Source organism: Haliotis rufescens, unplaced genomic scaffold, assembly GCF_023055435.1.
Source record: "Haliotis rufescens isolate VD_foot unplaced genomic scaffold, xgHalRufe1.0.p SCAF_57, whole genome shotgun sequence".
NCBI classification, from domain to species: Eukaryota; Metazoa; Mollusca; class Gastropoda; order Lepetellida; family Haliotidae; genus Haliotis; species Haliotis rufescens.
The window spans coordinates 1,327,738-1,348,190 of record NW_025964301.1 but is presented as its reverse complement, the minus strand read 5'-3'; the positions used below and the strand labels follow the sequence as shown (position 1 = coordinate 1,348,190).

Here is a 20,453-nt window from a genome sequence, read left to right as displayed (position 1 = left end):
ACCAATTCAGCATGTGTTTTATGCATATGCAAAGTTTCATAACGAAATATTAAACAGTTTCCGAGTTATGCTCTGGAAAAGAGATGTGACAGACAGACAGAGGGAAGGACAGACAGCACCCACCACTTCATTGCAGGGATAATAATAATGCACTGATGCATGCTCACAGCTCTACAATGTTATTACCCCAGTAAATGGACCAGTTTCCTTCTCCCTGGGGAGTATACAACTCATGCTGCCTGTGAGATGCTAGAAGGCTTACAATCACATTACCATAGAATAGGTCTTCAGCAACCCATTCTTACTGTAAAAGGCGACTATGCTTGTTGTAAGAGGCGACTAACGAGATAAGGTGGTCAGGCTCGCTGACTTGGGTGATGCATGTCATCATATCCCAATTGCGTGGATCGAGGCTCATGATGTTAATCACTGGATTGTCTGGACCAGACTTGGTTATTTACAGACCGCCGTCAAATAGCTGGAATGCTGCTGAGTGCGGCGTTAAACAATAAACAAATAAACCATCTAATCCTTCCGGGTACCCATTCAATGCTGGGTGAATTGAGGTGTATTTCCTCAAGAGACACAACATGTAACATGTAGGACCACACTGCCCTAGATACTCTCAGGAGTCCAGCTTGTCAGACAGTCAAATGACCAACTACTCCCAACGACCAACTACTCTCAACGACCAACTACTCTCAATGACCAACTACTCCCAACGACCAACTTCTCACAACGACCAACTACTCATAACAACCAACTACTCTCAACAACCAACTACTCTCGACGACCAACTACTCACAACGACCAACTACTCTCGACGACCAACTACTCTCGACGACCAACTACTCCCAACGACCAACTTCTCACAATGACCAACTACTCACAACGACCAACTACTCTCAACAACCAACTACTCTCGACGACCAACTACTCACGACGACCAACTACTCTCGACGACCAACTACTCCCAATGACCAACTACTCTCGACGACCAACTACTCACAATGACCAACTACTCTCGACGACCAACTACTCTCGATGACCAACTACTCTTGACGACCAACTACTCTCAATGACCAACTGCTCTCAATGACCAACTGCTCTCGACGACCAACTACTCTCGACGACCAACTACTCTCGACACCCAACTACTCACAACAACCAACTACTCTCGACGACCAACTACTCACAACTACCAACTACTCTCGACGACCAACTACTCTCGACGACCAACTACTCACAACAACCAACTACTCTCAACGACCAACTACTCTCGACGACCAACTACTCACAACTACCAACTACTCTCGACGACCAACTACTCACAACTACCAACTACTCTCGACGACCAACTACTCTCGACAACCAACTACTCTCGACGACCAACTACTCACAACAACCAACTACTCTCAACGACCAACTACTCTCGACGACCAACTACTCACAACTACCAACTACTCTCGACGACCAACTACTCTCGACAACCAACTACTCTCGACGACCAACTACTCACAACAACCAACTACTCTTGACAACCAACTACTCTCGACGACCAACTACTCACAACAACCAACTACTCTCAACGACCAACTACTCTCGACGACCAACTACTCTCGACACCCAACTACTCACAACAACCAACTACTCTCGACGACCAACTACTCACAACTACCAACTACTCTCGACGACCAACTACTCTCGACAACCAACTACTCTCGACGACCAACTACTCACAACAACCAACTACTCTCAACGACCAACTACTCTCGACGACCAACTACTCACAACTACCAACTACTCTCGACGACCAACTACTCACAACTACCAACTACTCTCGACGACCAACTACTCTTGACAACCAACTACTCTCGACGACCAACTACTCACAACAACCAACTACTCTCAACGACCAACTACTCTCGACGACCAACTACTCACAACTACCAACTACTCTTGACGACCAACTACTCTTGACAACCAACTACTCTCGACGACCAACTACTCACAACAACCAACTACTCACAACAACCAACTACTCTCAACGACCAACTACTCTCGACGACCAACTACTCACAACTACCAACTACTCTCGACGACCAACTACTCTCGACAACCAACTACTCTCGACGACCAACTACTCACAACAACCAACTACTCTCGACACTCAACTACTCACAACTACCAACTACTCTCGACGACCAACTACTCTCGACAACCAACTACTCACAACGACCAACTACTCACAACAACCAACTACTCTCAACGACCAACTACTCTCAACGACCCCCAGCTGTGAATGGGTACCTGGTAGGATGAGTGTCAACCATCTACCGCCTCACAGGCTTGGATTGTATACTCCCCATGGAGGTGATAATGAAAATCAAGTGCACACTGATCCATTGACTTGAGTAATAAAATCTCTCCTGGTCTTAGTGTATTTGAGCAGTTATAAACTGGAATGTGGGCTATATAAACTCATAATAAATAATAATGTAAGTCCATGTATCAACCACAATATTTTCAGATGAGGGCAAAAGAAAGGCAAAGGTAGGTACTGTGAAACCTTGACAATCTGGACCCTGTTAATCTGCGGTCCAGACCAGAGTATGGAACCGTTCAGATAAACATGGTTTCATTTTATAAGTTAGAAGACAAGAAGTCTTCACTATTGATGAAATTAGTGAGTGAGTATGGTTTTACGCCACTTTTAGCAATATTCCAGCAATATCACAGCGGGGGACACATAAAATGATCAATGGCATTAAGTGCACAACATTTTACCTGACTTGTGGCAATATTCCAGACATCATGTGTTCCCCATCATATCACGTGTCAACTCACCTATGATGTCCCTCTATGATTTTCTTGGTTGCAGAGTTGTTGCTGGGCAACAGGAAAAAGCGACTTCGCCAGTACTTGAGTGACTGTAGCAGAAGAAGAAGGGTCTCAATCAGAAACAGTTTACTCAAGATTTAATTAAAAAAATAAAAAATTCGTTTTTCAATTCACATATCAGTCAGTATTTTTGCAATAAATGCCATTTAATATAATATGTCATGTTTATTAATCGTCTTATTCAACTCAAAACACAACACCTATTAAGGAGTACTACTTTGCATTGATAGAGGCCATTATTCATGTCAATGTCTCCAGGTTAATGTTCTGTCATATCCAAAAGTGGTTAAGGTTAAGATAATAATGGGAGGCAGTTTCTGTTGGAATGCCCCAGACCACTATTCCTATGCCCCTGGCCTTCACTGATCCTATGTCCATGACCTCCACAAGATATATTTCCCAGACCTGCACTAGTCCTATGTCCATGACCTCCACAAGATATATTTCCCAGACCTGCACTAGTCCTATGTCCATGACCTCCATAAGTCCAATGGCCTAGACCCCCATGCCCCCAACCTCCAGAAGATCTATGCCCTTCAAATCCACCCCAGAAGTCCTATGTCCATGACCTTCATGAGACTTATGGCACTGACCTCCATGAGTCCTATGCAATGACCTCCACGAGCCTTATGTCCATGACTTCCGTGAAACCTATGGCACTGACCTCTATGAGACATTTGGTCCTGACCACCATGAGACCTATGGTCCTGACCTCCATGAGACCTATAGTCCTGACCTCTATGAGACCTTTGGTCCTGACCACCATGAGACCTATGGTCCTGACCACCATGAGACCTATGGTCCTGACCACCATGAGACCTTTGGTCCTGACCACCATGATACCTATGGTCCTGACCTCCATGAGACCTATAGTCCTGACCACCATGAGACCTATGGTCCTGACCTCCATGAGACCTATGGTCCTGACCTCCATAAGACCCATAGTCCTGACCATCATGAGACCTATGGTCCTGACCTCCATGAGACCTATGGTCCTGACCACCATGAGACCTATGGTCCTGACCTCCATGAGACTTATGGTCCTGACCACCATGAGACCTATGGTCCTGACCTCCATGAGACCTATAGTCCTGACCACCATGAGACCTATGGTCCTGACCTCCATGAGATTTATGGTCCTGACCTCCATGAGACCTATGGTCCTGACCTCCATGAGACCTATAGTCCTGACCACCATGAGTCCTATTGTCCTGACCTCCATGAGACCTATAGTCCTGACCACCATGAGACCTATGGTCCTGACCACCATCAGACCTATGGTCCTGACCTCCATGAGACCTATGGTCCTGACCTCCATGAGACCTAAAGTCCTGACCACCATGAGTCCTATGGTCCTGACCTCCATGAGACCTATAGTCCTGACCTCCATGAGACCTATGGTCCTGACCACCATGAGACCTATAGTCCTGACCACCATGAGTCCTATTGTCCTGACCTCCATGAGACCTATAGTCCTGACCTCCATCAGACATATGGTCCTGGCCTCCATGAAACCTATGGTCCTGACCTCCATGAAACCTATGTCCATGACCTACATGAGACCTATGTCCATGACCTCCATGAGCCCTATACCCCTCACCTCCATGAGACCTATGTCAATGACCTCCATGAAACCTATGGTCCTGACCTCCATGAGACCTATGGTCCTGGCCTCAATGAAACCTATGTCCATGACCTCCATGAAACCTATGGTCCTGACCTCCTCGAAACCTATGGTCCTGGCCTCCATGAGACCTATGGTCCTGGCTTTCATGAAACTTATGTCCATGACCTCCATGAAACCTATGGTCCTGACCTCCATGAAACCTATGGTCCTGGCCTCCATGAGACTTATGGTCCTGACCTCCATGAGACCTATGGTCCTGACCTCCATGAGACCTATGTCCCTGACCTCCATGAGCCCTATGTCCCTGACCTCCATGAGCCCTACGCCCCTGACCTCCATGAGCCCTACGCCCCTGACCTCCACGAGTCCTATGCCCCGACTCTCACAAGCCCTACGCCCCTGACCTCCACAAGCCCTATACCCCTGACCTCCATGAGCCCTATGCCCCGACTCTCACAAGCCCTTTGTCCCTGACCTCCATGAGCCCTATGTCCCTGACCTCCATGAGCCCTATCCCCCGACTCTCACAAGCCCTTTGTCCCTGACCTCCACAAGCCCTATACCCCTGACCTCCATGGGCCCTATGTCCCTGACCTCCATGAGTCCTATACCCCTGACCTCCACGAGTCCTATGCCCCGACTCTCACAAGCCCTACGCCCCTGACCTCCACAAGCCCTATACCCCTGACCTCCACGAGTCCTATGCCCCGACTCTCACAAGCCCTTTGTCCCTGACCTCCACGAGTCCGAAGTCGCCCTCCCCGCGGGTACAGATGTAGTGGTCCAGGTGATTCCACACATAGTTCTCTAGCTTCTCGTTGCTGAACTCCGTCCACGACACGTCGTAGCAGTAGGAGTCTGGCGCCTGGAACCGGTACTGGTACTTGAAGTGCAGCTGGGGCTGGTTGTGTCTGGAACACAGGGGAGGGGTTAATGTTTAGTGAGGTGTTAACAACCATCAGATCCTGACAAGGGAAGCAACTCAGCAACACCACCTCCTCCTCACCTGGGTCTGTATCTGGTCACAGTGATGGTCGGGCCCGTCAAGTTCAACTTGTGGAAGATGCGGCCAATACTGAGGTAATACTCTTCCTGCAAACAGAAACGGTGTCACTGCAGTTTCGTATTGTGAGTGAGTGAGTGAGTGAGTGAGTGAGCGAGCAAATTAGAAATCAGTTCATTGATTCATTGAGCGTTGGTGAATACCACAGTCTTTGCAGTATTCTAGCTATATGACAACAGACTGTAATACCTGTTTCTGGACAAACCAGTGATTGATAGTATGAGTAATAGCATCAGGTCGTCAGGTGACATGGTTGACTGTGTCTTGTAGCCTATCAGTGTGGATCATAGCTAAAATAGCAGGGCGTGGAGTCATCCCACATATGACATCCTTACATCTAAGCTTGTTGATGGGGTTTACCTCTTTGATCATTTGGACAAGGCGTCCGACCTTATATCAGAAGGTACATGGTTTGAACCCCATCAAAAGATTTGGAAAATTATATACAGGCCCTATCATTGGTCAAATTCATGACAGGGTACAAGTGCATTTACCGATTGTTCCACACGAGGCCGGGCCCGAGTTAGAACTGTTGCATGATGGTATTGCGGACTTGACCCAAGTGTCGTATTCTCCCTCGGAGAGCTAGATCTCGAGATCTTGATCAACTGGAACCCCTGGACATAAACAAGTACATCTTAACATGGAAATGTCATAGCAATCCTAAAAAATCTTTCACATTAGTCAGCCTCCGAAGCCCGAGACAATTAAATTGAGCTGAGCACAAGTAAACATCCAAAGATTGTTTGTTTGTTTGTTGTCTAACGCTGCACTCAGCAATATTTCAGCTATATGACGACGGTCTTAAAATAACCCAGTCTGGACCAGACAATCCAGTGATTGATATCATGAGCATCAATCCTTGCATGTACCACAATATATTGCCTGTGTTCTTTCACCTGTGATTTGTTACAAACCTGAATAAAAACAACCCAACTGACACAAAAGAGCCAGCGTTTGCACACTGTGATGCTATCTTCCTTTTCTGATCCAGTTTTCTTTCCAGGGTGAGGTGAGGTGAGGTGAAATTGGGTTTAACGTCCAAGATTATTGCACTTATATAGCCATGCACGTGCATGTACGTGTGTGTGTGTGGCTGCTTGTACTAGTCCGGGCTGATGCCGATTTATAGTGCTAGCACACTGAGATACCATGCCGCAGTTTAACATGAATATCCCACTCAGACATACACGTAGTATACTGACTCCGAGCCGACCAGTTCTTGTTTTAGCCCCTTAATGCCGAGCGCCAGACAGGGTAACGACAAGTACCATCTTTTAACGTCTTTAGGTATGACGCGGCCGGGGATCGAACCCCGAACCTTCCGCTCTACCAATAGACCCCAGAGGCGGTCTCTTTTCAAGGAATAGGGGATCTGCATAATACAAAATACTGCCTCCCAAAGAAGGGGTTGCAAATTATGCCTTGGTGCAGACTATACTTAAGAAAAAATGGTATACAACGTCCGGTTTTCACCTATTCTGTTTTTCACCTTAAACCTTCACCTTGCTACATGTTATATCTACTCTGATGATCAAGACTACGTAAATCCAAGTTTTAAACTTCCAGAACATCTTGGTACTGATACCTGAGCCAGTCGCTGGTACACCAGCTCCCGGAACACATGCACAGTACTGAGTGGCTTGCGGCGGTAGAACGCCTCGTCCTCTGATGGGGGATTCCTTCTGAGAAACGGCAAATAATGGAATTTATATTCAGCATGGTCATACACAGGAGATGAATGAGATCCATGAAATTGGAATAACATTGTCACAAAGAGACTTCACATACTTTCTTTGATATAACCAAAATTGCATTTTCTCTTAAAAGCATTAACTTAAAAAATGAAAAACATTAAAAAAATTATATCCAAAACAAAATAATCCCCAATGTTCAAAATTAAGGGGTGTTCTGGGATCCTTCAGCTTTCTTGCTAGAGCATTCTACTCAGAAGAAGTTATGGATTACCAGTGTTCCTGCTTGCTTTTGAAACTGCCAGTCCTGGTGGACTGGCAACTCTAAAAATTACCAGTCCCCCCTAATTTTTGCCAGTCCCAACATTCAACAAATAAAAAACCCATTTTACATCATGTTCAGTGCAAAGATGTCATCTCTGAAGTAACTTTGTTAGATCTATACGTCATTCACACAAACTTCAGTCACAATTTTCCCTATTTTTTTTATATATTTCGAGACGAAGTCGCTACAAATGGATATTTAACCCTGATGGTAACAGACAAGCTGACTTTGTTCGAAAATTGTACTTGAATAAATATCACCGATGTTTTGTTCAACAACAAAGATTAATAAGGTACTTTATTTGACGGTCCACAGGGACTGGCAGTCACATGAATAACCCGTCCAAGCCTAATTTTACTGGTGAAAAACTGGTAATTACCGGTAAACAGGAATGCTGGATCACCCATCTCTTTCATACAACTACAGGTTATCCGTCATGGCATGACACATTAAATATAGTAATATGAAAGAAAAGGGTGATTGATAACTTCTTTCGAGTAGAATACTTGAAACTACGGAGCCCAAAATGTTTAACTTTTTTAACATTAGCTTCATGACAAGGACCCCCAGGCTTTCATGCTTAATTTCCAACACGGGTATTTCATCATGTCCTACTCTCTGGCTATTTCAGCATTGACATCATCAGGCAGCAGGTTATAGTCCGACACCACATAGTCATAATGCAGACTACGCTGGTCGGGGAAGAAGTCGGTTGTCGTTGGCAGTGATGCTGGAATTGTTAGCGACTTCCAGTCAACACCTGAAAATACATTCACCACTGTAGATCTCTGTGAAGCTATGATCTATGATCTCGTAATCCTAGGCCCCATTCCACAAAGCAATCATAACGCCTGGATCATCGTAACTCTCATGCCTTATCATAGACTTACTACAGTCTAAGCGCTAAGACCATCGTAACTCTCATACCTTATCATAGACTTACCACAGTCATAATGCTTGGATCATCGTAACTCTCATACCTTATCATAGACTTACTACAGTCATAGCGCTAAGACCATCGTAACTCTCATACCTTATCATAGACTTACCACAGTCATAATGCTTCGATCATCGTAACTCTCATGCCTTATCATAGACTTACTACAGTCATAGCGCTAAGACCATCGTAACTCTCATACCTTATCATAAACTTACCACAGTCATAATGCTAAGACCATCGTAACTCTCATACCTTATCATAGACTTACCACAGTCATAATGCTTGGATCATCGTAACTCTCATACCTTATCATAGACTTACTACAGTCATAGCGCTAAGACCATCGAAACTCTCATGCCTTATCATAGACTTACTACAGTCATAATGCTAAGGCCATCGTAACTCTCATACCTTATCATAGACTTACCACAGTCATAATGCTAAGACCATCGTAACTCTCATACCTTATCATAGACTTACCACAGTCATAGCGCTAAGACCATCGTAACTCTCATACCTTATCATAGACTTACTACAGTCATAGCGCTAAGACGATCGTAACTCTCATACCTTATCATAGACTTACCACAGTCATAACGCTAAGACCATCGTAACTCTCATACCTTATCATAGACTTACCACAATCATAGTGCTAAGACGATCCTAACTCCTACTCTTAAACATAGACTTATGACAGTCATAGTGCTAAGATGTAACTCCTATACTTAAACATAGACTTATGACAGTCATAGGTCTAAGATATCATAACTCCTAGACTTTAACATAGACTTATGACAGTCATAGCGCTAAGACGTAACTCCTAGACTTTAACATAGACTTATGACAGATGTGGGGCTAAGATGATCATAAATCACATACTTTAACATCCACCTAAGACAGTCGTAGCACTAAGATGATCGTAATTCCCATACTTTAACATAAACTTCCAACAGTTGTAGCACTACTATGATCATAAATCCTATACTTCAACATGGACTTACGGCAGTCATATTGCTAAGACAACCGAAACTCCAATACTTTAACATAGACTATGGCAGTTGTAGCTCTAAGACATCATAACTCCTATACTTTATCATAGACTTACGACAGTTGCAGCGCTAAGATGTCTGCAACTCGCATTCTTTAACATCACAATCATAGGTTTCTGGCGTGCCCAAGGGATGCAACTCTGCACAGCGAATCAACTTGGCCACCTGTGCCCCTCTTTAACATAGACTAACGACAGTTGTAGCGCTACGATCGCTTAATGGAATGAGGCCCTGTCCTACACTATCTGAAGTCAATGACCTTGATTGCCCGCAGTAAACTAACCCTTCCTGTTTCTTAGAACACATTGATTTCTGCCCATTTGATCCAGCTATAGATACGATATGTTATTGCTCTGCATACATCTGTTGACAAACAAGCATTTACTCAAATACTGGGATTTGTATTATGTTAGTTGTGTTTGTGCGAGTTGTGACCATGGTAACATTTAATTGTTTCAATTATTATCGATATATTTGTTTATTCTTTTCCAAAAATCATAAATATTTGAATTAATCAAGATGTCGACAATCATACATTAACTCATGTCTTTTCAAGAGCAATTCTTAGATATAATAATTACCATCACCTCCAAAGTGAGGTGTTTCTAACCAATTCTGGGACTGCCAACTAAACAAAATTAAATATTCGTATTTCCAGTAACACAAAAAGAATACAAAAGTAGAGAAGTAATAGCATGCACTGATTCCAAGACCTCCAACAAAATAGGGAATAAGTAGATATTATTTGCCGAGTGGGATTCCATATAATAAATATCATATTTTTTACGATGCAAAACTTCTGAGAGCCTTCAAACTTCTACTGGTCCAATTGCCTGCCACTAATAAATTGTGTGGACAAGTACTAATCCTGATGGTAGTCCTCACTGACCAGTAGCATTTGAGGGCCATGATTCTGAATCAGTTCTCAGCGCTTCAATTGTGCTACAAATTGGTCAGAATAAAACTGCAAATGTAGACATAGTAAATATTTTTGTCTCATTCCAATAGGACTAGCTACAAGTGAGTAAGTGTTATATCTTAAGCTGCTTTTTGCAATATTCCAGCAATATCACAGTGGGGGGACACCAGAAATGGGCTTCACACATTGTACCCATGTCGGGAATCGACCCGGATCTTCGGCATGACAAGCGAACACTTTAACCAGTAGGCTACCCGACTAGCTACAAACTCTGAGGACATTTGAAATAATGTTAACACTAGTCCTCTGGACAAGTCTTAAAAAAGATACATTTCTAAAATTGATAATACATATTGTGTATTCCTAATGTATGATATTTATGAGATGGAAACACACATTGGTTATAATCTCTTTATCATATAATATCATTCTTAAAGTAATCAATGTTTAACACAAATTCCCACTCACTGAAGTAACAATAGAAACCGCGTATGAATACAATGTTTGAGTGAACCGCCCTATTTATCAAATAGTGCCAAATGATTTACAGCCATGTCTGTCTACAGAAAAAAAAACATATTGGGAAACCTTATAATTGTATTGGCCAAGAATACATTACATTGATGGATAGAGCTTAAAGTAGTTCCTGCCAGGTAACCTCATTTGCATATTATCGGATCGTGATACCAAGTTTATCCATCGGTTTAGAGCATCGATGACACTACCCATTGTGTGATAAAATAATAATTACAATGTCAACATTGATGGAATAATAGAGTAAATCACTAACTAGACTGAAACGCAGCCTTGTTGCTATGGTAATGGTAACCATGGCAACAGTAAGGTCAGGCTTGTTCACTATGGAATAGTACAGTTTTCATGCTGACTAATTCTAGGGCTTGACTGGTTCCATGCATCTACACCTCTCACAACTATACTACAACATGTACACGATGGTTAAACTAAACCTTGGCTAAAGGAGACTGTTAGGGTGGTTAATGTAGCCATGGTAACATCAATAAAACATTCCATGCAAGACATAACGACAATTCAAAAGATTCCATTTGGCTATTCCTGTATCACTAACTAAAAGGTTTCTATGGAAACACTCATCTTCCCAATCAACTCACTATACTACAAAATGGCGAAAGTGATTGTTTCCATGGTAACCTGCTATATCTAATGCTATATTAGTTAATATTCCCATGTAAATTGTGTTCAAAGACCACAACCATTGTCAAAATTATTGCTTAAACTAAACCTTATCATCAGCTTGTGTCATTCTTTCAGCATCATGATACAATACATATCATATACAGCACATTGTAAGATGGTGTACCCTCTAAGCCTAACTCAGAGCTCCAGATAAGCTGCGTATCTGCGTAAAATACGCATCAGAAATGCAGAAATACGCAGTAAAATAAAATTCAAGCATATCAAATACGCAACGCACATTACAAAAATAAAACTTGTGCGTATCGTCAAAACATTGTGAAATAATCCTGTGTATTCAACTAGCAAATCAGAAATTTATTTTGAAATTATAAACGGGCATTCCGTCAACCTTGCCAAACTCCACGATGACAGTTACATCACGATCATTTGCCACTTTCTTGTGGAAGTATCGTGGTATCATCCTATAAAGCTCTCGAACCCACACGACACCAGTTTGCAGGGACTAGATGAATAGTGTTTTTAAATATTTAACTTAAATACCCACATGCGTAAAAGCTAGTGGGTAACGGAATTTGAATACCCAAATAGAATTACTGATACCCAATGATTTTAAGATGCATGGGTAAAATACCCACAACACCAAAAGCTTATCTGGAGCTCTAACTCATTCTAGCCTGTCTCACAGTCCCTGAACCATGTTATTTTCCTTCCCTCCAACCCTTACTGTAATGCTATAGCCCTAAATGAAGCAAGTCTATATTTCCACAGGTTCTGAATCTCCCATCTCACTGGGGCTCCTTTTCAATTTAAATGGAGTTGTTGTGTTGATCAAAATTATATTATGGACTACTAAAGCATAAGTCTAAAATCATTCCTGACAGTCGTATGTCTATCTTTCAGAACTAGCAATAGTACAATTAAATCTGTCAATCGTGCACTATAGCCTTCGTGTGATACAAGTGGCAGCCATACAATAACAAGATGACATGAACCTTGTACTACTAGTCATCGTAGAAGAGTAAACAGTCAATATTGCATGACTAGCCATACAATAAGATCATATCAACCTTGTACTACTAGTACATGTATGTTTGAATTTTAATGCTGCACTCAGCAATATTCCAGCTATATGTGATGGCAGTCTGTTAATAATCAAGTCTGAACAACACAATCCAGTGATTGACATCATGAGCACCGATCCACACAATTGGGATACGATGACATGCACCAACCAAGTCTGCGAGCCTGACCATCCAATTCAGTTAGTCGCCTCTTACGACAAGCATGGGTTGCTGAAGACCTATTCTTACCGGATCTTCCCTGGTTGTACTACTAGTCATCGTAGAACAGTAACAGTCAATATTGCCCGACTAGCCATACAATAACAAGGTCATATCAACCTTGTTTTACGAGAACAATAAATCTGTGAGTAAATAAACTGTGCCAGTCTATGACTGGTCAAGTCAAGATGACAATGTAAGCAGTCTGAAAGAGAGGAAAGCAGAGAGATATTAGTAGCTGTAGAGATGACAGGAGATGATGCAGCGGCAAGCCGACAGCCCTACATCCAGCGAAGCTCTGGAGCACTAGGATACTAACAACTGACTCAATGACCGAGTAAGCAAGGCTAATTGTATCACGGCAGCCTGAAAAAAGATGCTTGGACTACACAAACCGAGGGATGATAGTGTGAGCATGTCTACCTTATTTGGGGATCATATGGAGGCATTTTCAGGGCCCACACCTCGTCCAGGAAGGCCGTGAAGCCGTGCCCCCATTTCCTATACAACTTTAGATAGTGATTCAATTATTACTTTGTCAGCCAAAGTGAAAAAATGAGTGTGTGTGAGAGTTTGGACAGTGTTTCTGTTTTATTATGGCATATCTGCTTGATGTAGGAGGAATGCCCTAAGCAGGACTCGATTTAAGGAGTGAGTGAGTGAGTGAGTGAGTGAGTATGGTATATTCCTGCAATATCATGGCGGGGGACACCAGAAATGGGCTGAACACATCGATGACATGCATAAACCAAGACAGCAAGCCTGACCACCCGATCCCGTTAGTCGCCTCTTACAACAAGCATAGTCGCCTTTTATGGCAAGCATGGGTTGCTGAAGACCTATTCTACCCAGGATCTTCACGGAACAAATGATGTAGTTAGGTCACTAGAGAGCAAGAGAGAGAAAGAGCGAGAGAGAGAGAGTGTGTGTGTGTGTGTGTTTTCAAAGATCAATGATCAAAAGAAAGAGTAAGTCACACACAAATTTGAATTGTTTACTTGCACTTAAGTAGCGCAAATATTAGGTTGCATTTTTCAGTAATAGGTTACACTGGTGCATGTTTTATATAGCTAAAATCGAGCCCTGATAAATGATGCAGATCTTTGATGTTGACCATGTTGGTGAAACCCATGAGCACTGCCACTACTGAGTTGACATCCTGGAAACATGTTCAGGGTGAACCAGGATTCAAATCCACGATCTTAGACTTGTGGCATTGAGATGGATTCATGTAGTGAAGTGCAGTGTGCAGCGTCCTAGATTAGTGGGGCACCCATTACCAGTAGTCAGCCAGAGCAGCTTTAGACCTTTAACCTATCGACCATAGGAACTGGGGACTTATTCAGAGCCCTATTTAACAGTCTCCTATAATGGTGGTAGGAACTGGGAATATATATATCTAACACCAATTAAGCTGTCTCTTACAGCAAGCACTGTGGCTCAGGACCTACTCAGACCTCCTTTAACAGAATAAACTGCCTCTTTAGGCAGACATAGGAAACTGTGGACCAGTCTGATACCTATTTAGTCGTCTTCAACAAGAATATTCGGTCTATGAAGTATATCTAAAGTCCTTATTGCTCAATACAGTATCCAGAGATCTCCATACAGTACCCAGATATCGCCATACAGTACCCAGAGATCTCCATACAGTACCCCTCATAACAGATATCTCCATACAGTACCCAGAGATCTCCATACAGTACCCAGATATATCCATACAGTACCCAGATATCTCCATACAGTACCCAGATATCGCCATACAGTACCCAGATCTCTCCATACAGTACCCAGAGATCTCCATACAGTACCCCTCATAACAGATATCTCCATACAGTACCCAGAGATCTCCATACAGTACCCAGATATTTCCATACAGTACCCAGATATCTCCATACAGTACCCAGATATCTCCAAACAGTACCCAGATATCTCCATACAGTACCCAGATATCTCCATACAGTACCCAGATATCTCCAAACAGTACCAAGATATCTCCATACAGTACCTAGAGATCTCCATACAGTACCCCTCATAACAGATATCTCCATACAGTACCCAGATATCTCCACACAGTACCCAGATCTCTCCATACAGTACCCAGATCTCTCCATACAGTACCCAGATCTCTCCATACAGTACCCAGAGATCTCCATACAGTACCCAGATCTCTCCATACAGTACCCAGATCTCTCCATACAGTACCTAGAGATCTCCATACAGTACCCAGATCTCTCCATACAGTACCTAGAGATCTCCATACAGTACCCAGATCTATCCATACAGTACCCAGAGATCTCCATACAGTACCCAGAGATCTCCATACAATATCTAGATATCCCAATAGTCCTCCCATATATACCGATATGCATACTTGACCCAGTAACCTAACACTCTGCCAAGACATATTAATACAGTCCAGTGAAGCTGAAAGTCAGCTGTATCTTTCAGAGAATTCAAATCACTGATCTAGATTCTAAATACATACAGAAGTGAACACAGTAATCTATTCTAAAAACCTATTCTAACTCATCCAATCCTTCAGATGATAATCTACACAAGTTAGTAGGCGATACATGTTGCTGTGTGCACAAAAGCTGTGTACAAAGCCGATTAGACATCATATTGTGTGGCGGCTACAACATATTAGTTCCAAACATGCAGATGCTGTTAGTCTGAAGAGTAGTTACTGTTACACGGCATACACTCATTATACTGAAAACATATAGTTAGGGATCATGAGTATTTTGGGGGATATTTTTATGAAATTGTGTGATTAGTCTTCACTACAGAAAAATATCCCCCAATTTGTCATAATCCCTTATGGGTTTTTTGTTCAGTGTATATACCAAAACTTCTCTCAACACAAACCACAAACCAATCATGCTGGTAAAAATTCCAAAATGATAAAATATTGGTATTACTGACAAAGGCACTGTTACCTTCTCCACCAGAAGCTCCGTCGTGAACCATTCTACCAATTTAACTATTTTCAGGGCGTAAATGTCCTGGTATTAAATTACACACTTCCTGATACAACATTCACAAATAAATATCTGTTGAGAAAAATAAAGGTGACACAACCTCCAAAGCAAGCATGGTACAACAATATTACTAAAATAACTCAATTCAGAGTATAAAAGCCAGTACAAAACACCAAAAATATTAAATGAAATATTTCCTCCTTGGTATTCCTGTGCAGAATCATCAAAAATATCATTGGAGTTGAAGGTTCAAAATTGATTATAATAATTTTGATTCATTCATCTTTTGAATTTCATATTTTTGAATGCACCTTATGTCATTGGTGAATTGTTCAACCACAATGCTCTTCCATTTGTCAGATGGTCTTGTTGTTTAATTTCATGAAAAAAACCCAGAAGGTTAAAATGCAAATCGGTAACGATTATTTGAAGATGTGTTCTAAAAGTAGAGAAATTATTTTTGTGGGACAGGAGAAGTCATGAGGAAATATTTTACAAAGAGCTGTAAATGTTCGTTCCTTGCATGGCCAATATTTATCATATGAACAGCACCTTTTGGTGAAAGAAACTTACATAATGTATTCCAAAGAACTATCTTTCATAACTTCAAAATTTCTATCACATTTAAATGATCCAAATTTGAAATTTACCAAATTCAACAAATATTGAATGGATTGTTTTATATTCATTAACATTACAAAAAGAAATACAATAATTTCATAGATATAATAATTTGTCATTAATTCTATTTTATCCTGATGTGTTATGTTTAAGAGACACTACACCATCATCAATGGCTAAGATTAAAAATAGTTAACAAGCTCCTCGCAGCGATAGCCCGTTTGCGGAGCTCTCTATACTATCGCTGCCACCAGTCAAAACTCCCCACAGTGATAGATGACTACAACCATGCTTGGAGTTGAATTCGCAGCCGATTGACCGTTATGTTTACAAACAAGTGACGACTGTCGTGACGCCAAATACACTTACCCCTGTTAAATTACTTTCTTTGTTTGTCAATTTGAATTTCTATTTCATTAAAACTATCATGTAATTGATAAAGTGAGAATGTAAAATAGAAGTTGGTTGATTTTCTGTTAGTCTGCAATCTCGAACCAATCTGATTATACAAACAACAAAGTAAATTCATCTGGAAAACATGGTCAGTCGTAAACGTTTTCAAAATGAACTATGATGGCATTCCCAAACATGTAAACAAAAGTATGAATGTGACTACATTTGGGGTTAGAGGGCAAATTTCAAGATTCTTGTAATGGCCGTGCCCACACTGGTGGCAGCGATGTTACCGAGAGTGTAACGAAGGTGTCACGCGCTGGGAAGAAGCTAGAATAGTTAACAGAGAAGGGAGACAACTCAATCATCTAAAGATGCTGCATATACAAGCCATGTATCCAGATGGACATTTACAGCCAACACTCTCCACGCACAATCATAAAGCAAGCCCATGTGTACTACACTAGATGACCAAAATGGCGGAGGCAACAGTGAGGGTGAAGGTCGTACTTATTCCTGCACAGAAAGTCTGACTGCTGGGGTCAGAGGTTAGAATGGGCTTGATGAGCTGAGAGTCAGCTCGCTCTCGCTCCACCTGTGTCAAAGGTCGCCAGTCCCACCCTGAAAGCAAGTCACATGTAACAAGGTTACACAGGTCAAGGTAACTATATCAGTCACAGGTCAAGGTCAGGAATGACTGAACATGGCTTATACCAAACTGACATAAACTGAAAAAGATGTTATTACCACTAGACTTTTTTTTTGCTAGATAAATCATTTAAAAGTCAAACTAGAAAAGAATATATATATTTTCATATCAGTCGTTTCAAAAACAAATCAACCATTGACTTTAAAATTTACATAAATGTCTCTCAGGATTAATTTATAAACATACACAAAAAAATGGGATTTTCAGATTAAAAACAATGTTTTATTGGTCTGTTTTCAGTCGTACAATTGGGTATCTCATACCTCTAGTCGCACGTTAAAAGGAAGCCAGAAGCTGGAATGTAAACAATAAACTTGTTTCCGTCCGGTTGCGCACGCACCTCCCGATGACATGCCACAAATCTCGAAGAATAAGCCATCAAGCAGGACTGGACTGGATTACTTCCCAGTGGGGATGGCTGGGTGGGAACGTACGACTGAAAACAGACCAATAAAACATCGTTTTTAATCTGAAAAACCCATGTTTTAGTCTGTTTTCAGTCGTACAATTGGGTAGAATTCGACGGAACACTGGAAGGAGGGTCGGGAAAGTAATCCGGAAGTGACCTCTGTCACGTCGAATGTACCAAGTTCCTCACCCCTGTAGTGACAATAGAACATTCGACCAGATGCACGGACGAGACAAATTGTTTATCACGAACGCACAGCATGGTTAATGCTCATCGACACACAACTAGTTATCGATGCGACAGGACAACTGCACGCGTCAGTTGAACTGCGATCGAAGTGGTCGACGTATAGTTTAGTTACAGAGCAACTCGCAGTATACAAGGTAACTAAAACAGCATGTTTAATGCTCTTCGACCCACAAGTAAGTATCGATGCGACAGGACAACTGCACACGTCAGTTGAGGTGCGATCGAAATGTGGTCGGCTTATAATGTAGTTACAGAACGACTCGTCGTAGGCAAGGTAACTAAAACAGCATGTTTAATGCTCTTCGACACACTACTAATTATCGATGCGACAGGACAACTGCACGCGTCAGTTGAACTGCGATCGAAGTGGTCGACGTATAGTTTAGTTACAGAGCAACTCACAGTATACAAGGTAACTAAAACAGCATGTTTAATGCTCTTCGACCCACAAGTAACTATCGATGCGACAGGACAACTGCACACGACAGTTGAATTGCGATCGAAGTGTGGACGTTATATAATTTAGTTTCAGAACGACTCGTCGTATCCAAGGTAACGAAAAATAGCATGGTTAATGCTCTTCGACACACAACAAATTATCGATGCGACATGACAACTGCACACGTCAGATGAATTGCGATCGAAGTGTGGTCGGCGCATAATTTAGTTACAGAGCAACTCGCAGTATACAAGGTAACTAAAACATACGAGCAGTACTTCTTGTCTGAGACAATGTCGAAGGCGACCTGATCGAGAGGCTCGTAAGTCTAACTAGACAGGTAGCGCAGAACGATATCGAGGTCCCAGGCCGGCAGTCGGAATTAATGTGACTCATCTTCAACCATGAAGGCACGTAGAATTTTCTGCAATTCCGGTATTTTAGTGAGCCTGTCGCCCGTAGGAGACGGCTCGTCTAGGTAGAAGGCGACCCTGATCGCCTGCCGATGGAGCCATTCTACGACCGTCTTCATGATCCGTGTGATGAAGTCTTCCCCCTACCGGTAGCTCGTCTAAAGGTAGTAGGCTCCGACGACGGTGACGGCGGGGAAAAGGGACCTCACTACCTCCCCCGCTGGCTCGCTGTCGACAGCATAGCAAGCGGTTGTAGCTGGAGACGAACAGCAGTGTCCATGGATCCCCAATGCCTGTCTACTACAAGAATCTTGGAGGGCGCTGGTTTCTTGAAGAGTAGCCCCCAATCCAAGTCCCTTCTCATGAGTGACGAAAACGGCATGCCAGAGATCGGGTAACGCGATCGAACAGGTGGTTTGCTGAAACTCTGCCCCGGCAGAGCAGAGGCAAGTTCTGGTCCATATCGTGAGCCATGGCTCTGAAGACATCGGGAGGAGACGTCGATTGTGTGGATGTGGATGTAGATGAAGGTACTGGTGTACTGGTCGATGGTCCATGGACCTCCGACGTAGTCGAATCCTTCTTGGTCGACGCCGTCGAGGCGAGTACCGCCGTCGTGATCTGGGCTATCAAAGCCGGGTCGATATGAAAGTGAGACGAGGGTGCCGATCGGTCATTATCTCTACGACGCTGTCGTCACAATCCATCGTCGACGTCGATTGTGTAGGCGTAGATGAAGGAACCGGTGTACAGGACGATGGTCCATGGACCTCCGACGTAGTCGAACCCTTCTCGGTCGACGCCGTCAAGGCGAGTACCGCCGCCGTCATCTGGCCTATCAAAGCCGGGTCGATATGAAAGTGAGACGAGGGTGCCGATCGGTCATTATCTCTACGACGCTGTCGTCACAATCCATCGTCGACGTCGATTGTGTAGGCGTAGATGAAGGAACCGGTGTACAGGACGATGGTCCATGGACCTCCGACGTAGTCGAACCCTTCTCGGTCGACGCCGTCAAGGCGAGTACCGCCGCCGTCATCTGGCCTATCAAAGCCGGGTCGATAGGAAAGTGAGACGAGGGTGAGGATCGATCATTATCTCTACGACGCTGATCTCCCAAAAACTCCCTTCGAGAGCGTCGCACGTCCCCGTGGGGATGAGGGCTACGATCTCTTACTGTAGAAGCACTACGATCCCCATCGTAGTTATCGTCCGAATCGAACTCCCGACGACCTCGAAGGCGACGAACGTCCTCGTGTCGT

At 42.9% G+C, this 20,453-nt stretch overlaps 2 protein-coding genes across 7 annotated transcripts in view; both read right to left on the bottom strand.

The window, feature by feature from the left end:
- The window catches only part of LOC124137815 (GATOR complex protein Iml1-like), an 83,698-nt gene that overhangs the window by 24,401 nt on the left and 38,844 nt on the right, over positions 1-20,453 (bottom strand). For 5 of the 6 annotated variants that reach the window (XR_007218597.1, XR_007218599.1, XR_007218598.1 and 2 more), the window contains exons 24-30: positions 17,483-17,593; positions 8,226-8,370; positions 7,180-7,276; positions 6,086-6,208; positions 5,535-5,620; positions 5,265-5,439; positions 2,848-2,930 (exon numbers count right to left, since the gene is read on the bottom strand). Coding sequence is in view for 3 of the 6 variants with exons in the window: in XM_048385367.1 (XP_048241324.1) it covers positions 2,848-2,930; positions 5,265-5,439; positions 5,535-5,620; positions 6,086-6,208; positions 7,180-7,276; positions 8,226-8,370; positions 17,483-17,593 (820 nt within the window). In the remaining 3 variants the exon portion in view is untranslated. The remainder of the gene's footprint in view (positions 1-2,847; positions 2,931-5,264; positions 5,440-5,534; positions 5,621-6,085; positions 6,209-7,179; positions 7,277-8,225; positions 8,371-17,482; positions 17,594-20,453) is intronic. The other variant, XM_048385369.1, reaches the window with a different exon arrangement.
- Positions 3,154-4,453, bottom strand: LOC125374449 (S-antigen protein-like). Its single transcript, XM_048385370.1, has one exon. The coding sequence runs from the start codon at positions 4,392-4,394 to the stop codon at positions 3,438-3,440; it is 957 nt and encodes a 318-aa protein (XP_048241327.1). The 5' UTR covers positions 4,395-4,453; the 3' UTR covers positions 3,154-3,437.

Excerpts from the sequence above, each read along its gene's own strand:
- LOC125374449 (XM_048385370.1), bottom strand. The coding sequence starts at position 4,394 with ATGTCTGATGGAGGTCAGGACTATAGGTCTCATGGAGGTCAGGACAAT.